Here is a 20,613-nt window from a genome sequence, read left to right on the forward strand (position 1 = left end):
GGGGTTAAGTGCCTTGGTCAAGGGCACAACGGTGGAAGCCGGGTATTGAACCCACAACTTTTCAGGCTACTACACGCTAGCCCAGCTCCTTAGCCACTATGCTACCGCCATATCAGAAAGGGTCCTTCACACTACAGGAAATCCAACCTCACACAAACCTAGAAGGGAGGAAGGGAGTGAATGCCGCAGCATCCCTGAGAGTGTAAGCCTTCATGTCAGCCCTTCTACTGGAGGTAGGCTCCATTGTTTTCAACAAGGCATCTAATTAAAGGTTCTCTAAGCGATGTTACGCGGTTTCTAAACTAAAACAATTTTTGTCACATGCAGCAAACATCACATCACCATCCGCTAGCTGCCTGTGCCCTGAATACACTATAAAAAAAAACGCACTCTCTGTGGACAGCCCAGGCTCAAAGAAGGCAACAAAAAATTGGTCCAGCCTGGACCATAAAAACATAACAAACTGTTCCAGCCAATCACCGATGAGATGTGCGTTTAGAAGAGTTTAAATTGCACGGGAGGGAGGGGGAGGGAGTAGCGAGCTAGCTCTCTGTTTTGTTTGAACGTCAACAGAAGTGACAAAAGTTACTTGAATTCCTCTCAACGCACAGCATATACTGTATGAGGATGGATGGATGCTGAGACACACATGTGCATATTGGACATTTCATCAAACCAAAAAGTAAATCCTATAAAAAGATGCTCTAGTGCCCTTGTAATGGCTCTGTGTTCTGCATGAGGTGGCCTGCTGCTCTAACATCAAAACTAAATGCCCAGTGGCTGCAAGGAGGGCACGAGGATGCTGTGAAGGGTTGTGTGTGTGTGTGTGTGTGGGAGAGGGGGGACTACAATCTCACCATCTGCAGTATCTCACCGAGGGGGCAAAGAATTTTACATCATAAATTTAGTTAATCTCTGTAAATATTGACAGATTAAGTGTCAACAATTTGCCAACACATCTGGCTGACAGTGAAAACCAAGTTGTATTTTTGTATAGCTTCTGGATTAAGAAAAGAGTGCAATGTTGGATAGATGGCTCAACAAACAATGAGAATTCAATTTAGGACACATATTTAATCCTTCATAGTGGACTGAACCATCCCATTGAATGAATTTTAAGATTTTATGACATTTATGACTGTGCTTGCATTCAACACTACCAGAAGGTGGCAGCAGAGTGTGTGTGTGTGAGAGAGGGTCCAAAATCCCCTATAGCTAATGTGTGCCAGTCAGTCAGAGGTCAGTGATGGTACTCATGTTAAGAGTGGATGTGAAACGGCCACGGTCATCCCCAGTCGCTGACCACTTCAACATTGATATTTGATATACTGTAGTATTGACATTTTTGTTATTATTACTATTTTGCTTAATGTTGGCTTACCAACTTTTAAAAACTGCTTACTGTTATTTTTAACTATTGTAAAGTTCATATTCTGTAAGTCGCTCTGGACAAAAGCATCTGCTAAATACAATATCCATAACACCACAACCGTGTTTCATGTCCCATTCATCCAGACTCAGTTGCAGTGCTCGGTCATCAAGACACAGGCAGGCTACACCAGGCACGCAACAGAAGCGTTCCATTAGCAGAGCGCATGCTGCAACAATTAGCGATCAATCGATGAGACTGGCTATTCACCTGACGCGGTAGTGGCGCATACATTCAAACTAATTAGACCAGTCTTCTAAAACTATTCCTACGCTCCGCGCGGATCGCTTCAGTGACGTGCCTGGTGCAGCCTGCTCGTGAGAACAGGCTTGCCTCTGGCCTGGGAGATCCAGGGATGCTCAGGGGCTTGCCCTACCCAAAGGCTCCCAGCAGCAGCGGACAGCAGACGGGGAAGCACCGCTCCGTCCCTTTGCCCGCGGCACGGGCTCCTCTTAGCTGCCGAGCGGGCAAAGCAGGCAGGCGGGCGGGCATGTGTTTGCAATAATCATCATGAGCTGCTCGCTGCTGTGGGCAGTTTTTACTTAGGCCTGCGGTGAGGGAGGTGGTGGCACTTGGCCACGACTCAAAGTGCTGCAAGGCGGGCAGCTGCATCTTTGTGCATTTTTGTTTGTGTATGTGTGTGTGTGTGTGTGTGTGTGTGTGTGTGTGTGTGTGTGTGTGTGTGTGTGCACATGTTATGGAAAGTAAAGTTGAAGTGGTCCCACCACATTCTATGAGCCCAGATAAATCCCCTCTAAGCTCGGAACAAACCTGCTCAGAGCAGGTGGTGGGACCTCAGGGGACGATTCCCATGGGCCATGAGTCACAAACACAGACATACACACACACACACTCACACACAAACAAACAAACACACACACACACACACTCACACACAAACACACACACACACAAACACACACAAACAAACAAACAAACACACACACACTCACACACAAACACACAAGCAAACACACAAATGAACACACACACACACATATATATTTGCATTATAGGATCAAATAGGGGGCAGCCGTGGCCTACTGGTTAGCACTTCGGACCGGAGGGTTGCCGGTTCGAACCCCGACCAGTTAGGCACGGCTGAAGTGCCCTTGAGCAAGGCACCTAACCCCTCACTGCTCCCCGAGCGCCGCTGTTGATGCAGGCAGCTCACTGCGCCAGGATTAGTGTGTGCTTCACCTCACTGTGTGTACACTGTGTGCTGTGTGTGTTTCACTAATTCACGGATTGGGATAAATGCAGAGACCAAATTTCCCTCACGGGATCAAAAGAGTATATATACTTATATACTTATACTTAAATGAAACTGTTCTGCATGGCCTTCTGTAAGGGCTGAACTGAGCAGTTAAGGGTGGCGATGGTCAGCCCAGTGGTCAGCCCAGTACACTCTGTGTACTTGAGACCTGAGCGGTTAAGGGTGGCGATGGTCAGCCCAGTGGTCAGTCCAGTACACTCTGTGTACTTGAGACCAGAGCGGTTAAGGGTGGCGATGGTCAGCCCAGTACACTCTGTACTTGAGACCAGAGCGGTTAAGGGTGGCGATGGTCAGCCCAGTACACTCAAGTCATTAGCTGCACAGCTTTCCATCAAAATAAAAGCTCATGGCAGATGGGTGATGGGACCTCTCTGAAAATGAGAGCGAAATCTCTTACACCAGCAGTTCAATCTTTCTTATTAGCTTATTTTTCCACTCATCTACGCACATCTTGATGTTTCAAGTGCAATCTTGCCTCCCCAGTTCTGTAAGAATAACTAGTCTACAGCTCAGATTTAATAGAGGTCCATAAGAAATTGACGTTTTTATTGTTAAGGTACATTAACTTGACCTGTCAACATTACATCGTGAAGATATCAATTAGAGACTGCTTTAGGCACCAGTGAACCAATCCAAACCTCTGCAAAGGCAACAGCAAAACACCACAAGGACCTTTCTCGCTCTCAAGCACGTCTTTTCCAGTCTACCATGCCAGGAAACTGAGCTGGACTTTTTATTTTTTAAAAAGGGTGGACAATTTTCTTTCCGCTATAACAATATTATTTTACATTAGTGCCTCGTGTCTTCCCTCCCGGAGCTTGGAGGGGCCCGGGGCCGGTCGGGGGGGAGAGAGCGCGGGTGCACATGGGCCCTGGAGCCCTGCGTACGGTGCGGTAGACCAGCGTCAAACTACAGCCCTGCAGAAAAACCACCGGCCACCGCGCGCTAATGACAAGGCCGGCAGACTGCCTTTCATCCGCCCCGCCGCATGCTACAGTGGCCTCTGTGGCCTCCTCCCTCCCCCCACCCCCCTCGGCTCCCAGGGGCCTACGCTGGACTTAAAGAGGAAAGGAGCCACAGCCATTGGCTGCCAGGGGCCTTAGCTGGACCTGCGGGGAAAAGGAGCCACCGCCATTGGCTCCCTCCGCTCACACACACACACACACACCGTCATCGATGCCGCAGGGGGGTTGCCTAACTCCCGACACAGCTGAGGGACGCACCGGTGGCTGTGTAAATTATAAATGCCTAGCATCTGTGGTCACGTAGCACGTAGCACATGGTCATGGTCTGTAATGGCTCGAGTCACAGAGGGCAGCCAGCATCTCAACTGTTCCACAGCTGTGCTACAGGTTAAGGGCAAAAAGGTGAAATCACACCTGTGCAAAAACCACATAACAAACCACAGCAGGTGTACATTCCACTGACTAGTGCAAATGCACTTCCTTTAGACTACTCACCAATACACGTTTAATCCACTAGCTACTGCAGACTGGCTATTTCAGAATATCAACCACATATGCACTCAGTAGCTGATATATCATTGTACTGATATATTTTTATTCCATTCACTAAATAACCTCAGAAACACAGACATCAGAGCTTTGCTGATGAACAAGCATGCAAAAGGCCATCAGGCACAGCATTCAAAATGTGGCATGAATATCAAAGAAGCTCAGGAGTAGCTACCAATAACTCAATCAGTTGCAATGACAGAATGAGGGCACTATGTAACGACCATCATAAGATGGCGAGGAGCGAACCATCATAAAACGAAGCCAAATAATGAGAAAAGCGGCAAAAGCCTGCATACAGAAATGCAAACAGTCAAGAGATGCTTTGAGCAGTGCAATGAGATACTTATCTGGAGAGGGCTAAGGGCATGTTCTGACCTGAGGGTCCGTGGAGCTGCCTTTGGATGCGGGGGTCTTCTTCGCCGGGGTGCCTGTGGTGGCCGTGCCAAGGCTTTGGTTCCGCTGGAGGGTCCTGTGGGCACTCTGGCTGCCCAGAGTAGCCTTCAGCTTGCCGGCGGCGGGTAGCGCGCCCGTCTTGGACGGGTGCTGAGGAATGGGAAGGGCACTGTGCACCGGCTTGGGCAGTTCCGACTTCATCTTCGAGGCGACCAGAATGGCAGGCATCTTCCCTAGTCTGCGCTTTCCAAGCGTGTCTCCAAAACCACACACACACACACACACACACACACACACTAAGACACAAGTCTACTCTCACACACACAGGCACTCACACTACTCTAACCCAGCTTTCAAAAGCAGAATCAGAACGACCACAACCACTGGCTGAACCGGCTCAACAGCTGCAGCAAACCAACATGGGAGCACATGCTCTTAAACTTGTATACTCATACACACACACACACACACATACACACACACACACACACACACTCACACTCACACACACAGAGCTCCACTCTAAGGAGCAAACACAATACTACTACCACTACACACACCCAAATCCAAAATACGCCGAAGTGACTTCAGGAGAGTCCTTTCCCATGAAAAGTGTCCAAAAGACTCCTTATTGTTGTCCTCCTCTCCTCAAAAGACTCCTTTATGTTGTTTTCCTCTTCCTCAAAAGACTCCAAAAGACTCCTTATTGTTGTCCTCCTCTCCTCCAAAAGATGCTTGTTCACTCACCCAGGACAGAACAGGACAGGGGCTAGTTCCTCCCTCCTACCTGCCCCCTCTGACTGATCCACACACACACACACACACACACACACACACACACACACACACACACACACACACACACACACACACACACACACACACACACCACTATGTAGCAACAAGCAGGGTCTCTGATCCAGACACACACACACACACACGTCCGACTGTTTAGCGACAAGCAGGGACTCCAACTCCACGACAGGATCCAGGAGCAACAGATAGAAAAGGAACAAAGAAAAACAAAAACAAAACAAAACAAAAACAAAAGGAGTATGAAGGCAGCGTGCCTCTGACCTGACGAGCACAGACTGCAGGAGTGACTAGATTAGAAAAGACATGAGCCGTGAATGGCAGATGCTTCTTTTCAAGTGTGTATGTGAGTGTGTGAGTGAGTGAGTGTAAGGGGGAGGTGGATCTAAAGACTGGGCTAAAGATGGGTAGATGGCCTAATCAGACGTAGTAGGAAAATCCTGGCACTCAGTGGGTCTGCACCAGTGAGCACTCCCATCAGGGCAGATTAACACTTTCCATCCAACACACCAGAGCTCTCTCTCTCTCTCTCTCTCTCTCTCTCTCTCTCTCTCTCTCTCTCTAGGGGAAACAAAGCTACCATATGAAGGAGTCTGGGACCATCATCTAACAGCGGTCAAGTGTGCTGCACTAATTGGCAACATTCCCTGTATCATACAAAGACTGGATGGTTGGTTGAGCTGATCTGTGTGTGTGTGTGTGTGTGTGTGTGTGTGTGTGTGTGTGTGTGTGTGTGTGTGTGTGTGTGTGTGTGTGTGTGTGTGTGTCAGCATCATTCCAGGAATCAGGCCAGCAGGGACTAACATGTATAGTCCATTCTACATATATAACATTAGTACTATAAAGCATTTGGAGACTGTTACATTTTAAGTGAGGCAGCAGAATACAAGTCTCTGGAACAATTACCGGAATGCAATAAGACACAGATTTCGAGATCTCAGACTTTTTAACCCTTAAGAAGATATAGCTTTAACCTCCACAATCTTGATCCTTTGTGATCCTTTTTTTTCAGTTTCTCCAGAGCTACTGAGATATTGTTTTTACTACCACTATGCACCTCCCTAACTGAGGAGTTGCAGCCCAACACAATATGAAGTGAATCCAGGATGACATGAGCTAAGTGACATCCATATGGTTTGCTTGGTTCACATAATCTAATGAGCTTTTGGAGGTCAACTGCAGTCATTATCAGTGACTGCACTCAGTGAACGGTCCTGACATGCCTGGTCTTTGTCCACCACAGGTCAAAGAAAGGTGATAGTCTGAGCTATTTCTACACCGTGGCACATTTAATACAGGTGATCTAATGGCCTAATCCTTGACATCCAATGTCATTTACCATGGATTAAAAACAGAAACACATAAGAGGTTTCATATGAATAGGTCAAGGGATCTGAATTGATGCTGCTTGATTCAGAGGGATATTTCAAATGCATTTCCATGACTTCATTGAATTTTGTAGTATGGGAACCACTTATGTTGTATCATTGTTGTATTTTTGTATTTGTTGTATTAAGTTGTATTAAGATTTGTATTTGTATTTTTTGTTGTTTTTTATTTATTTATTAATTTTGATATCTAAATGCAAAATAATTAAAAAGACATCATGACTTTAGATAGAATAATTCAACTGAAATATGGAATACTTTGGAGCAGTTCCGTGATGGCTGTAAATAACATCTGGAAAAGAAACAGCAAACAAGTACTTTTCCCTGCTCCTCCCATATTCAGATTTAGACCACAGCTGATACCTACAACATCTTTCACTAGAACTGGAAAAAAGAACTGAAAAAAAAGAAAAAAGGAGGTCTGGCATCAGTTCCTTTAACTCTTTCTAGAGCTATATATTGGTCACGTCATACACCAGAACTTTCCATAAGCAGGGTGAGGGCTGAAAAGCTGAAGGGAGAAAGTCCACCGTTACCAAGTTCACATTCACCGCCTTGACCTGGTGTGACCACCACGCCATCGCCCATTTCCCCATGACTCCATCTCTGGACGTGGGGATAAGCCTGTTCCAGATGGTCGCCAGCTCTCTGCAGCAGATCCGACACCTGCACTGCTCACTGTATCAATGTGTCCCACGAGCACTGACCGCCGCGCAGAACTGCTGGGTTCAGTTTTAAACGCTCGAGACAGCAGTGGGTCAGAGTTGCCGGGGAGGGGTGAGCTTAATGCCGCAGAGCTGCCAAGACTGACACCGGATTAAGGACAGCAAGAACAACAAACATTAAATGTCCGACAGGTAGCATGGGCACAACCCTTGCGGCTCTTTTTTTACTATGTCAAATGCGGTTACACCACAAAAATAACATTGCCCACTTTGATTACAAGGTGTACGATCTACTTAACAGGAGACGGCAATCCTGTTTGTGAGACCATGGAATTATAAGTAGAACCTATGACAGTGGCTCAGCTTGAAGAGAGACTTCCCTTATTTTGACCCGTCAAATGCTTAACCACCTACCTCTTGGGTGGGGAAATACGTAAACGCAACCTTGGCAGACCTACCATGGGGCAAAGTGGGGCAAGTGAGTTCAGATTTCGCGATCATGGCACCTCAACAAGACGTGCGTATGCACACAGGCATGACTCACTGGCACACACGACTGCGTGCTTGGAGGACATGCCCCGAGCTGTGAAAGCCTGTGTCTAACGAGGGGCAAGCGCAATAGGTTCTCCAGGGGGCGGCCACTTCACCAGATGTGGCCTTGATGGAGACCAGAGGCCTTCACTTGAGCAAATCTCCACATAACAGCCTAATCACAGGCAGCTGCCACCTCTGGCTGTCAGCGCCCAGCTCTCTGGACATGAAACGGCACCACTGCAGACATGGATCGGAAAAAGTGCCCACTGCCCACGTGCCAACTATTTACCCCGAATAATATACACATATTCAGCGTACTGTATATGAGCAATCCTACTTCACTCAGTACAGGGGCTGGGAACAGGCAGATCCCTATCACATTCATTCTTTGCCCAAGTAAACAACCCTAAGGAAGCAGCTTGCAGGCATGCAGGTGGAGGTCTATCACAGAGCTTCGCCCCCTCCACATTTCTCAGGGGGGGTCCAAGAGGAAGTTCACTTGACCCAGTTGCCACGGCAGTGTGGCAGAGATAGCACTATCGCGGTGCTCGCTGGCCACATCCTGCTGATGTTCCGAGGGCACCTCTGGCAGGTTGATTGGCACGCAGGAACATAGTGCAGGTTGGCACAGGGTCAGAGCCGCGCTCTGCTTTGTGTCTGCTCTGTGGCAGAGATGCCAGTGATCAAGAGGGCATCTGTCAGCAGACAACACAAGAAGAACGTAATGTCCACATCATTTTGAAGACTAATGAGGGCTACAATATAGCATGTAACTACCAATACCAATAAATGAGCATGAGATATAACTCCAAAGAAAATGTTATAGTCAATTGTAATGAAAGGGCAAAAAAAAAAAAAAAAACATTTCATATTTATTTGGAAAAACCAACCATTTCAGACAAGGACAGCTGAAATAACATACCACCCACACCAAAGACTCAAAAAGAGGCTGAAAAACCCTAATAAGGGACGCTGGATATGATGTCTTTTTCCCGCACTTTTAGCCAGATCAGAGGAGGTGTTTGCCTTTGATGATTCCCAACTTCAAGTTCAGTCCCCGACCACAGAGGTCAAGTTCAGTCTCCCCCATACAGCAAACAGTACACGAAGCTAAACCAGTACTACAAGCCTGCTTTTTGGGTGGAGGCAGTGGGGGTGGGGTGGGGTGGGGGGTGGGGGACTCAACCACACAGCAGACGGAGGCTTGGCACCAGTGTTTATGCCCCCCCTGCTGAAAAATCCCATTATTAGCTTACAAGCTGAGTGCCCAGTCAGCAAACAATCCCTTTAAAGGCTTAGGTGGCAGGCTGGCTCCACCACACTAGGTCAGTAAGGCAGGATGCCCTGGTGTCTCTCTACCACAGTCGCCCTGAGACTATGACTTATCTTATAGGCCTACACACTGGGCCCTTCAAGGCCTGGATGTGATGGCATGAATATAGCCTATACATGAGACATAAGAATTGCTCCGACCCCTAGTCCATGGCTTCGGGAGCAAAACTTTTGGAAATGATGGTGAAGTGCTCTGACAGCGGAGCAGACCGCATGCCCGTTCACCCCCTATCTATCAAACACGGCCCAAAGTACTGGTGTAATACTGGATGTGCTATGATGCCAACCAGGTCATTCATGCCTACTCTGAGGTTTATCAGTTTAAGTCTGCCGGTATATGGTTCCAGTTACCTTGATCAAACCATGATTAGGCATCATTACCCTAATAACGCTACTGGAAGCTAAAGATAACTTTTTCAGAAAACCAAACCGCCTTCATGGTGTGACAGCTCTCATGACTAGAGGTGCCCTGAAAGGATCATGATTCTTGACACTATTCTGGGCTCCATAATATACAAGCTAAGTCGCTACAATTTAAGAGGTGAAGCCCGTCCATTTTTTCTTGTGTGTGCACGGTGAACTGACAGTATGAGGTGAACCTCTACTATCAGTAGTTAAGGAGAGAAGAGGGGTGTGGCTATATGACGAATATGTAGCCTGGAGGTTTTTTTAGTCTGTTTCTGATTGGTGAAGAACTATTTAATAAAGTTATATTTCATAAACTTTAGTTCACATAAGTATTTTCTGTGAGAGGATGTGTTATGGCCACAGCCCCGTGTAACCTTCAGGTTCTGAAAGCCTACATATAAAATTTCCATTAGATGCCAGATACTGTAGGTAGTGCTACGGTTAGGTAACGCCATTACATGTACTATCAGGATGCTTTATATAATACCTGTTTATTAATCCTCTTCTTCAATAACTACTGAGCCTGGCTCTCATACTTATAAGTAGATATACTGTAAGTATATAAGGTGCCCTCAGTTGACAAATCACTTGAGGAAATCGCTTTTGATGTGTCATAACCAATTCTGGAGAGCGACCAATACAACTGCTGATATTAGCCTATAGCTGTGTTTAACACAATATCAAGACTTTCCATCAAGCAAGAAAAGTTAACATAACTATGCTTCATACATCTTCCTCTATATCCCCTTTGACAAGTGTAAGGGGCTTTGGACTGCCCATATGAACCACGGCTGCATTCTTTCCTTGACTAGTTTAAGCCACTGGACGCAGGAGAGTCAGGGGGTGTTCTTGATAAAGGGGAGCGGTATAAATAGATACAGAGATGATGGAGGACAGGGGGTTTGGCACGTGAGGAGAAGGCAGGGGCCCCACGAGATGGACAACGTGAGTCACCCTCACACTGACTCCGACCTCCCTCCTGCCCAACCCCTTCTCTGTTCCCCAAATCTCCTGAAGTGGTCACACTATAGAAGAGATTAAGCTAACGGGCCTCTTGGCTTAAGGTTACTGCACACTGTCTCATCACAGAATATTAGGAGCAGCTCTTTCATAGCGACATAATAACACTCTCTTGGAGATATTAATACTGTATTGCACTAAAGGTTGGCCACCATTTACGGTAAATCTTTTAAGGGTATCTTTAAAACTGTATAAGGTTAGTTTGAGTGCAGATATGGGGACACCATCCTGCTATCTAGGATAGTAAAATGGTACTAATGAAATGACCACAATGTTTCTAAGTTACAGATTAATAAAAACATTTGTGAGATTTATCAGGAAGATTTGTTTCCACATAGAAGTCAGAAAAGAGCTTGTGAGGAGCAGCCAGTGGTAGCAATAAAAATGGAAAAGGGCCTTTTCTACGATCTATTTTCTACTTGAGGCATCTAGACATCAGTAAAACTCTTTAGCTTTTACGCTATTCACATGTTAAATCAATTACCACTCGCAGCAGTAGAGTAAAAACGAGTGATCCGATTAACGTCATATTTGGGGTTGGAGCAGGGACTTTTCAGTTGCCGAGTCCAATGGCTTTGACGGCCTGAACTTCCTAGACTCTGTGATATTATTAAAAGTAATTGCAGGAAACACTCAAACCCTTTAAGACGTCAACATAAAGTTATGGATTACTGCCATACGCATGTCCAACTCAGAGTGCCCAGAGAATATGCTCCGTCTATAACGAATGATCCGGACATGGTTCATTTGGTGAATTACAAAAAGACAGAAATGAGATGGAAAAGGTGCCTGACCATGGCTAAAGAAAGTCATTTCTGAATATCGCAATACATTCAGAGCAATGATAGTGCAAAGGTAACAAATGGTAACTGGTTGCAGGCACTGATCAACCATACATGTTTGTGATATTTTTTACTGTGCATTTACAAGATATTGTTAGGCTGGTTAAACTCTAAAATTATCCTCAGGATGAAAAGTATCTATCTATATATCTATCAATCTATCTATCTATCTATCTCTATCTATGTATCTATCTATATCTAAACAAATGTCCCTACAACTAAATGGCAAATGTACTGCTGTAAAAATTACCATTTAGAGTCAAGAATGTTTAAAGAGCTGAGGCTAGATCTCAAATAAATTGGTATTAAGCTATTGTAAGTATTATGTATTAAGTTGTCAAGCTGAATCAGATATGTGGTTCAGGACTGACACCAATTACAGCATTACAGTTTTTCTCAGTCGCTTTGGTGCTTTTCTGACATCACTATTAACATTTGCACAGCAGTTAGTGCATTTCTCAAAACAATTAGTGCAAACTGCAAAACCTAGTGGATAACCTGCAAAAGCACGTCAGTTGCTCAAAATGGATAGTCCATTCCTCAAAAGCAAGTATTTATGTCAATGAAACTGCCAGTGTCATCAAAATGAGAAGTCTTCACGCCATCGTTTATGAACAAGATAGTAAATGGCTTTGTCATGTTTTCATTATGGCAGTTTATTCTCTCAGTGTTTTTCCATGCAAAAAAAGGTCAGAACTTGGTGACACTACCTGAACATGCTCAAGACAGCACTATGCAGTACTTGTACAGCCATTTGAAAACTACAGTAAAGTTAGAAATTGCTGTAGTTAGGAGAGTAAGTGAGTACAAGACACTGAATATGTACGTTTCACATTTTTACTGTATATGCTCTTTGCAATTCTACAGCATTGTAACAGAATTTGATAACTAGTTCACCAATTTTGTATGTAATGACTCAAGCAATGAAATGAAGACTATTAGTTTTATTGGGAACGACTATTCAGCATCCATAAGTATAGTTCATTTTGACTGACATGACAAAGCAACTGATACATGTCCAAAAGCATTTGCAATTTGTTCAGAAGGAGAAATTGCTACTATGATGTGCACAAATGACTAAACGTTGTGGAGGTTGAACTAATAGTTATGAGAATTTTCATTCTGATCTGAGAAAAGCACCAAAGCGACTGAGAAAAACTGTAATTAAATCAAATTAATAAAAAGAATAATTATTATTAGGAAGGGTTAGTATGCAATTTTGTTGTAACTTCAATTTCAATCCACTTGTCTGTAGGAGTGCAGCTTCATTTTATCACACTCCATTCAAGAACTTCACTCCTGTAAATGACCTGTAAATATGCCCACTCTGTGGGTAACAAACAAATCCATAAGTATCCGTAAGGATGTTTCAGTCTCACGACAGGTCCAGTGTCCTACAACAGCACCTCCCCCTGCTGTCTGAAAGAGATGCCTGCAGTTTCCACGTGCATTTACAAAATCTGGCTGGGTGATAAGTGTTTCCCTCACATAATGTGGCCTTTACAGATCACTTCTCATTACAGTAAGCACCTTAATGTTGACATAAGGGGTAGCCATGGCAAAAAGGGTGTATGGATCACCATACCATAATTTCATGCTCAAAAGACAGACCATTTCCAGCATCATCCAGAGGAGGGCAGCCAACACTGAAGTGTTGACCACTCAGTCCAACAATGACTTGAACACAAAATGATCTCATTATCAAATTACCATCTTCTCCAAAAGAGCATAAGCTTACTACCTAGCTTTTAGTTTTTAGTATACTCCTGCAAGACTCCTTTTCCTGAAATTTCATACATTCTGAAAGCAATGTGAAGGCCAAAGTGCAATAAAGGCAAAAAAAGCCTTATGACAGGTCACCAAATCAGAGGGTATTGCCAAGTGTAAGCCACAGGCTGTAAAATGTTGACATGAGGGTTCGTATCCAATATATAAAAAATATATAACAGTCATTCATCCTCTGGGGTTCTCCCCTACAATGTGTCCTTACTCTGGGGAGCATTACAGGGGCCTAATCCATTATTCACCAGTGCAAAAGAAACGCTGGGAAGGAAAAGGGGCTTGCTCTCTGACTACACCCTGCCTAAACGAAGCGGTCCTCCGGTGCTGAACCCTCACACCCTTTCATGAACTAACAAGCTTGCACTTACTTCACCTCCAGACAGAAAAAAAGAGAAGGAAAAAAGAGAGAATCCGCCAGCCAAAACAGCTTTTCTGTCTGCTCTGCACTTCCAGTCATATCCTACAATCTACCATCTCCCCCAGCAAAACTCACAGAATACTGCATGTCCTTTGTCACGATAAGTGTGTGCATCTGAACAACAAAGTTTAGTTATTCATTCTTTTCCTGTCTTTCTTTTGATTGTTTTCATATCTGTTGTCTTGTATGTTGATGTTTGTTATATGTAGTGTGTGGACCCCAGGAAAAGTATCTATTCTTTTCCTGCTTTTATATTTGTTGTCTTGTATGTTGGTTTCTTGTTTGTTATATGTTGTGTGTGGACCCCAGGAAGAGTATCTGCATCAGCTAATGGGGATCCAAATAAAATCATAAAATCATAAATCATAAGCACCATGTGCAACTACACAATATAACAGTTAGTACCTGCAAAAACAAAAACAAAGTTACGCAATGGGAAAATGTTATTTTAAAGAGTTTAAAAATAAACTCAGCAGGGGGTGAGAGACAGTGCTGCTGTGAAACATTACACGGCCAAATAACCACATCTTGCTCATTTGCCGATGCAGGATGACTGATTGAATCAGACAACTCTGCAGTTCAGGCTTGAGGAGACCCACTGGATGTGACAGACGATTGAGATGGTTAGCTAGCAGCCCATGCAGTCTTTGCCTTCAGACTTTATCTTCCACTACAAGTGTATTACAGCCCAAATCATGAGAATATGTATCAATCAGACAACACATAAATACACCTATAAAAGCCTCTTATTATTGGAGCAATTACAGCTTGAAGCACAGACACCCTTTCAACATCAGATGATTGGCTGACCTGCGTTCAATCACGTCACTGAAGTAGGTTCATTCATGGGTCTGCGGCAGGCTGCTCAATGCTGCTGGCGTGGTTAGTGTAGAAGTAGGACAGAGAGGAGAGCGAGGGGGAGGGATAGATATCACACGAGAGTCATGGGGAATAAATGGTGAGAATGTAGAAGAGAGAAAGTGAGTCTATTCACCCCATGACATTACATTTCCTCTCTATCTCTAATAAATAGCTGAATAAAAGGGCCTCTGCAGTCACTTAAATTAAACACACAATGTGCAGGTTGCCACATTCCACCGCATCAAATGCACAGATGAAGAATTCAGCCTCTGATTTAGAACAAGAATGCTGCCAAATTCCACCGCATGCCCCGACATGTTCAGAGGGCATCAGAGTCAGTCAGAGAACATCTGTGTAAGCTTGTAAATTGAGTCCATTTTCCTAAGAGTTAGTTGGTGGCCTGACCTATACACCTGACCTGCCATTTTGTGATGATGAGCTGGTTTTGAAACTTTTTTGCACATGGTCACGAGAAGCTCTGTGCCTCAAATTGGCCTGCATGTTTACAGAAACAAGCACCAAAGGCTTAACAAGGGTTACATCAGGCTTATTGCATGCCTTTTTAATTAGCATGCCAACACAGAAAGTTTCAAACAATCTTATGGAGGCTAATTGTGGAATAAAGTCATGCACAAGACATCAACACAAAATCAATGTAAGATCATCAGATTGCTGCAGTGCTAGCCTGGACTACCCCACCATGACAACATTTCAGAAACTAAATATAACTTTTGAAGTAGACTAATATTCTTAGTAGACCTATTTCATGTCTAGATCAAAATTTGCAGTATGAGGCTAAAAACATCAGAGAAAGCTAGCACGACTGCTTGCCTGTGGATTGCTACCAACACATTAGGTTCATCAGGTAAAATTAAATTCTCTAAAGGCTAAACGATAGGTATGGAGTTTGGAGACGTGCATGTGTTTGGTGCGTGTGTGTGTATGTGTGTGTGTGTGTGTGTGTGTGTGTGTGTGTGTCATATGCTCATGCAAAATGAGAGGCCCCTCTGTGACAGCAGACACCAGATAGTCTAACTGTTTCAGCAGTGGTGCCTGGGTACTGCAGTGCAGGCCTAGAGTTGATATGGAGAGAGACGCACTATTTTGATCCCAAGCCCAGCAGTGGATCATTCTTGTACTGAACCAAATGTGTAATTGAATTTGAGAGTGGAGAACAATGTACTTGAACAGTAAGAGACGGTTTATTCCAGGCAAGTCCCAGAGCACATGCAGCCCAAGAGATGGGGCCGGGTCCTGACTCTTTGGGAGTGTAGTCTGAACATTTCTATTCCAACAATGTGTCTGCATCAAGCTTGTTTCACAATAGAGGCAGATGAAATATGGATCATTTATACAAAACATATCCAGCCTCAACTCCTGACACTGCACTCATGGCTGGCACTGTAACTCAATAAACAGTTTATTACAGAAACACACGATGTCGTCACTGTAATCCTTTCTCTTCAGCTGGTGCAGAAGCCCCTGATCTTCCCCACTAATAAACAGAGAAACAATATCCTCAGCTGACACAACCCTATAATGGGGTAAACAGTTGTTTACATGTCACATTGTTTGCTACACAAATGCAATGGGCAGACATCACACTGCTAACTTCAGACTGCTGGCTCAGAAATCTCCTGAAACTGAAATAACGGCATCTGCAATAATCTAAACTACCAATCACCCTCACGAGTAGGGCTGCATAATTGATTGATTTTTAAATCGTAATTGCAAAATAATCGCAAATTATGCAATTAGCTAATCGCAAAGGCTGCAATTAATTGTGCTGCTCGCATCTCTGTCCCAGTGGTTAATCTTGTCACATCTATGATTTTTATATTAAAGTTATCCTCCTTGTGTGACAGACAGTGAAACTCACCTAACTGGGGTTCTGCTTATCATGAACTAGGCATGCTCACCAATTCAAAGTGGACCAACTTAAAGTGAAATAGCAGCAATATTAAACCTATACCTGAAAATCTGGAGTATGGTTTACAATGGTCCTCTATTCTGTGAAGTTATAGAGGAGGTGGAGCCATGAATGTTTAACTTTAAAATGTTCCTCTACATTAAAAATGTAGTTTGGTGCACTTTCAGAATGCAGCCCTTATTTACACAGGCAGGTCAGCAGAGCTTACTGTAAAGCAATAACATTCAGTGTCAGCGACTACAGTTAATGCTGTTGACAGGATGAGCTCAGAGATTGATCAGTGCTCTGTGAACTTAACTATGCTCAACCAAGTAAGAAATACTCAAGTCAGGAAAGGAATATAACATGTCACAGCACACAGAACTTTGTGAAAAAAGAAAGTTGACTGAATTTCAAAACAAAAGGCAAAAGCTGTTTTGAAAAGGCTGTTGAGACATTATGCTTCAAATAAACCAAAATGTACAAGAATAAACACGCTAACTCACAATGGGCTATTCGAGCCCTGCCCATCCTCCTGATCATGTCAAAGTATCCTTGAGCAAGACACCTCAAACTGCTCCCGATGTGTGTGTGGGGGTATATTGACACTTTCCAATTGTACACTATCTGTGTTGCACAGTGGCATCTCATACACATTCGATATGTAGCCTATGCCACATTTACAGAATCTTTCAAAAATTACATTTAGATGTGATATTACCAGTTCACTGTAAAGTCCCAATATCTTATACATCTTAATGCAGCAGTTTAACATACAGTAGGCCTATGTAATCAAATTCAGTTAGAATTGGGAAAAGAGAAATATAACATTATATAATATAAAGACACGTTGGTGACACAACTTGCAATGTAAATAGTAGCTGAGGAGGCTTACCCGTTTTTGGCCACCAAGAGTATGTGTCAGTGACCTCTTTTGAATCTCTAGCCCTCCATCCATGTCCTGTCTTCTCAGCTCAGCTGCCAGGTCCTGAGGCAAAGAGCCCTTCCAGTGAGGGTTAACCTGAGATACTTCAAACATCCCGTGCAACAGGATCAGCTGAATTACACTATCAGTAACTTCTCGGGGACCTTTACTCAAAGTTCCCTTAAATTCCAGCAGCAACAGCCTACTGAAGTGACCATTTCTCTGCGGTGCGCCAGTAAATTAGCCATGGTTCAGGGATCAAGCAAGCAGCCTTCTGATTTTTATGGCAAGGACAGAGGATCAGTTATAGACCCGATAAAGTGATGGAGAGAGTTTGATGCCATATCATCATGCACGAGTGATCTTGTGAGTCTTGTCTTGAGTCGTTTATCAGGGCTGTCCGAGAGGTAGGTATCTTGAAGCAGTCTGTGGAGACGGGAAGAAAAATAGTTCAAACGTTTTGCCAAGCCAAATGAAAAATTACTGTCATGTGCCCCAAACTATAAATTAGGAAAAACAATAGATGGATTATTACGACAAATGAACTAGATATTACAGGTACATTTAACTGAATCCCAAACAGTGATAACATCTGAGCACGCTTCTTCGGTCAACTAGCAACAACCATGCATCTGAGGATTCTTAGCTCGCTAATAAGGCAGCACAATGCATGCTTACAGGTTGTCTTGTAATGCACGCTTCACTTTCCGCTCCGAGATAAGACAGGACCAGTAAAGTTCAGTCAGAGCACTTCTACGGAATAACACATTTTGTAGAACAGAAGGCTTGCATAATACGATTTTGTCCTTTTGATTCAGCAAATAGTATTTGTTTCTCTGATTCTCGGGAGATTGTAGCATTAAGACTTTGAGGATTTTTGAGCAAGAAGCATTCTGCCCTCTAGTGAATAATAAACGCACTTGACTTTTGCTCAATGTAGCCCATTTGTTTTAAATGCAAATGTAGCCTATTTGTAAATGTAGCCTATTTGTTTTAAATGATCTTGTAATTCTATTAGCTTGGATATTTCATATATTCACAACTATACCGTTATACGCTTATTTCTGTCTGTATTAGGGCAATTCCATGGAAAATTTACTTTTTGTCACATCCATAAGGGTCATAACGCCAGTGAAATGCCTTGGCATTTGTATTATGTGAATGATAACATTCATTTTTTGTGATTTTTTTCTCATGTACATTCTTCAGCCAAAAATAGCAAATGCTCATATTTCATGTAATCATTCACATCATACCATACCATCACATTTTATTGGCGTTATGGATGTTACAAAAAACGTAATTTTCCATGGAATTGCCATGTTTTGCTTTGTCAGTCCATTCACTAGCTGAGGGTGGTGCATGGCTCCCGGGGAGGCTGATGGTCACGCTACAAGACTCCAGGTCGCATAATATTTTTGACCCAGGCCTTGATCTTTATCTCTGTGGCTTTACAGAAAGCCTACTGTAAAATAATAATCAACCTGCTGTTAAAGACAATCAACTAAATGTAGCCCTAAACATAAGCAAACACATACAGGGCTTACATGTAGGCCTAGGAGGGCATCGTTACCACGTCCTTAGTTATAAAACACTACATTTTTAGACAACTAGCAACTATAACTTCACCTCTGAACTGCACGCGCTGATGGAAAGCAGGAAGGCAGATCAACAAATGGAAGATGGAAGGCAGCGATCAACAAAGTTTAGGACCTCCCATTCTTCTGAGATACAGTAGCCTACCATAAATAACATTGTCAAAAAATCTCAATGTCAACAGTTATTTCCCACACCTACTAGAACTAGAACTATCATGGGAATGTGTCCTAATTCACACATAATACATTTATTTCCCTTAGGCTATTGATCATTGATATTGCATTGACATTATTGCTTATTATTGCTATTTTCCTTAATGTAGTCTTACCAAAATTGTAAAACTTTTATTTGTAAGTCGCTTTGGGCAATAGCTACATCAAATAACCATAACCATAATTCTTGTGTGTAAGAATGCGTAATGTTGATTCTGTGTTCGGGATTCCATTTTAGAAAATAGTTGTAAAATTGTGTCATTGGATATGTATGGTTCCTTGTCTATAAACTATTTCCCCTAATGTGTCGTATCCATGTATAGGTTGATATTACCCTGAATTGCAGCGAAACGGTCTGCCCACCTCAGCACCAAGATCCAGCATATAGCCAGCTCCTGTCCAGCACCTAATAGCCATAACCTCTCTCCAAGGCCAATGCACACTGGTTGACGATGTAGGTCACACTAAAGGACTGTAATTAAATTGCAGCTTGATGGCCATTCCTGGCAGGCCCTGGTAGACAGTTTCTATAATAGACTGTATATATAGTTCTATATATACAGTCTATGGTTTCTACCATTTCCCCGGTGCGGCCTAGCACGGTCAGCAGAAAGCACCCAGCTGAGGACAGTATAGAGTGGGAAAGCCACTATCCGAGTCCAGGCTAGGGACCAGGAGATGAATCACAAGTTCTGCCTCATGCAACAGGACCCCTGCATCTTAAGACTGCATTGTTGCTACCAGTCAGGACGGTTTCTCACTGCAGGCCGAGTGCTGCTGTACTGTTACCAGCCCAGGTAGACTTCTGCATCAGCATCTCTACCTCCAGCTTCAGGCCAGGGGTCTTTTGCAGCGCTGAGCCAGAGGGAGGCGATATGTCATCGCTCTCAGTCCAAGGGTCCTCCTCTACCTCACCGGTGCTGGTCAAAGCCAAAAGGGTCCTCCACTTTGCCAGCATCAGTCAGGAGGACCTCATCATCACTCAGGGTGCTTGCTCTGTGGTCTTGGGCTTCTCAGCTGTGAAATAGTCATCCACTTAGATAGATAGATAGATAGATAGATAGATAGATAGATACTTTATTGATCCCCAGGGGAAATTCATTCATCATTCTTGTCTCAGCCCAAGTCCAATTCAAGTTATCTTAAGATCTCAAAATATATTTTTTTTCTTGTCAATCTGTTTTTATTTTGTCTTATTTCTTCTAAGGGTCCCTTGGGAGAAATGAGATTTCAGGTTTTGTATTGGTAGCTGTGATAAATGGTCGAGGCCAAGTTCCTGAATATGCTTGA

At 43.7% G+C, this 20,613-nt stretch overlaps 1 protein-coding gene across 4 annotated transcripts in view; it reads right to left on the minus strand.

Annotated features, from left to right (window-relative positions):
• The window catches only part of nav2b (neuron navigator 2b), a 75,714-nt gene extending 70,722 nt beyond the window's left edge, over positions 1-4,992 (minus strand). For 2 of the 4 annotated variants that reach the window (XM_076269397.1, XM_076269396.1), the window contains exon 1: positions 4,598-4,992. In XM_076269397.1, coding sequence (XP_076125512.1) covers positions 4,598-4,843 — 246 coding nt within the window. In that variant the 5' untranslated portion in view covers positions 4,844-4,992. The remainder of the gene's footprint in view (positions 1-4,597) is intronic. The other 2 variants (XM_076269399.1, XM_076269398.1) reach the window with 2 other exon arrangements.
• Between the last annotated feature and the right edge of the window lie 15,621 nt (positions 4,993-20,613).

This window comes from Alosa pseudoharengus, unplaced genomic scaffold (genome assembly GCF_046254945.1).
Source record: "Alosa pseudoharengus isolate Yale_2024_CS ecotype anadromous, Long Island Sound unplaced genomic scaffold, YU_APseudo_1.1 YU_APseudo_1.1_scf_10, whole genome shotgun sequence".
NCBI lineage: Eukaryota > Metazoa > Chordata > Actinopteri > Clupeiformes > Clupeidae > Alosa > Alosa pseudoharengus.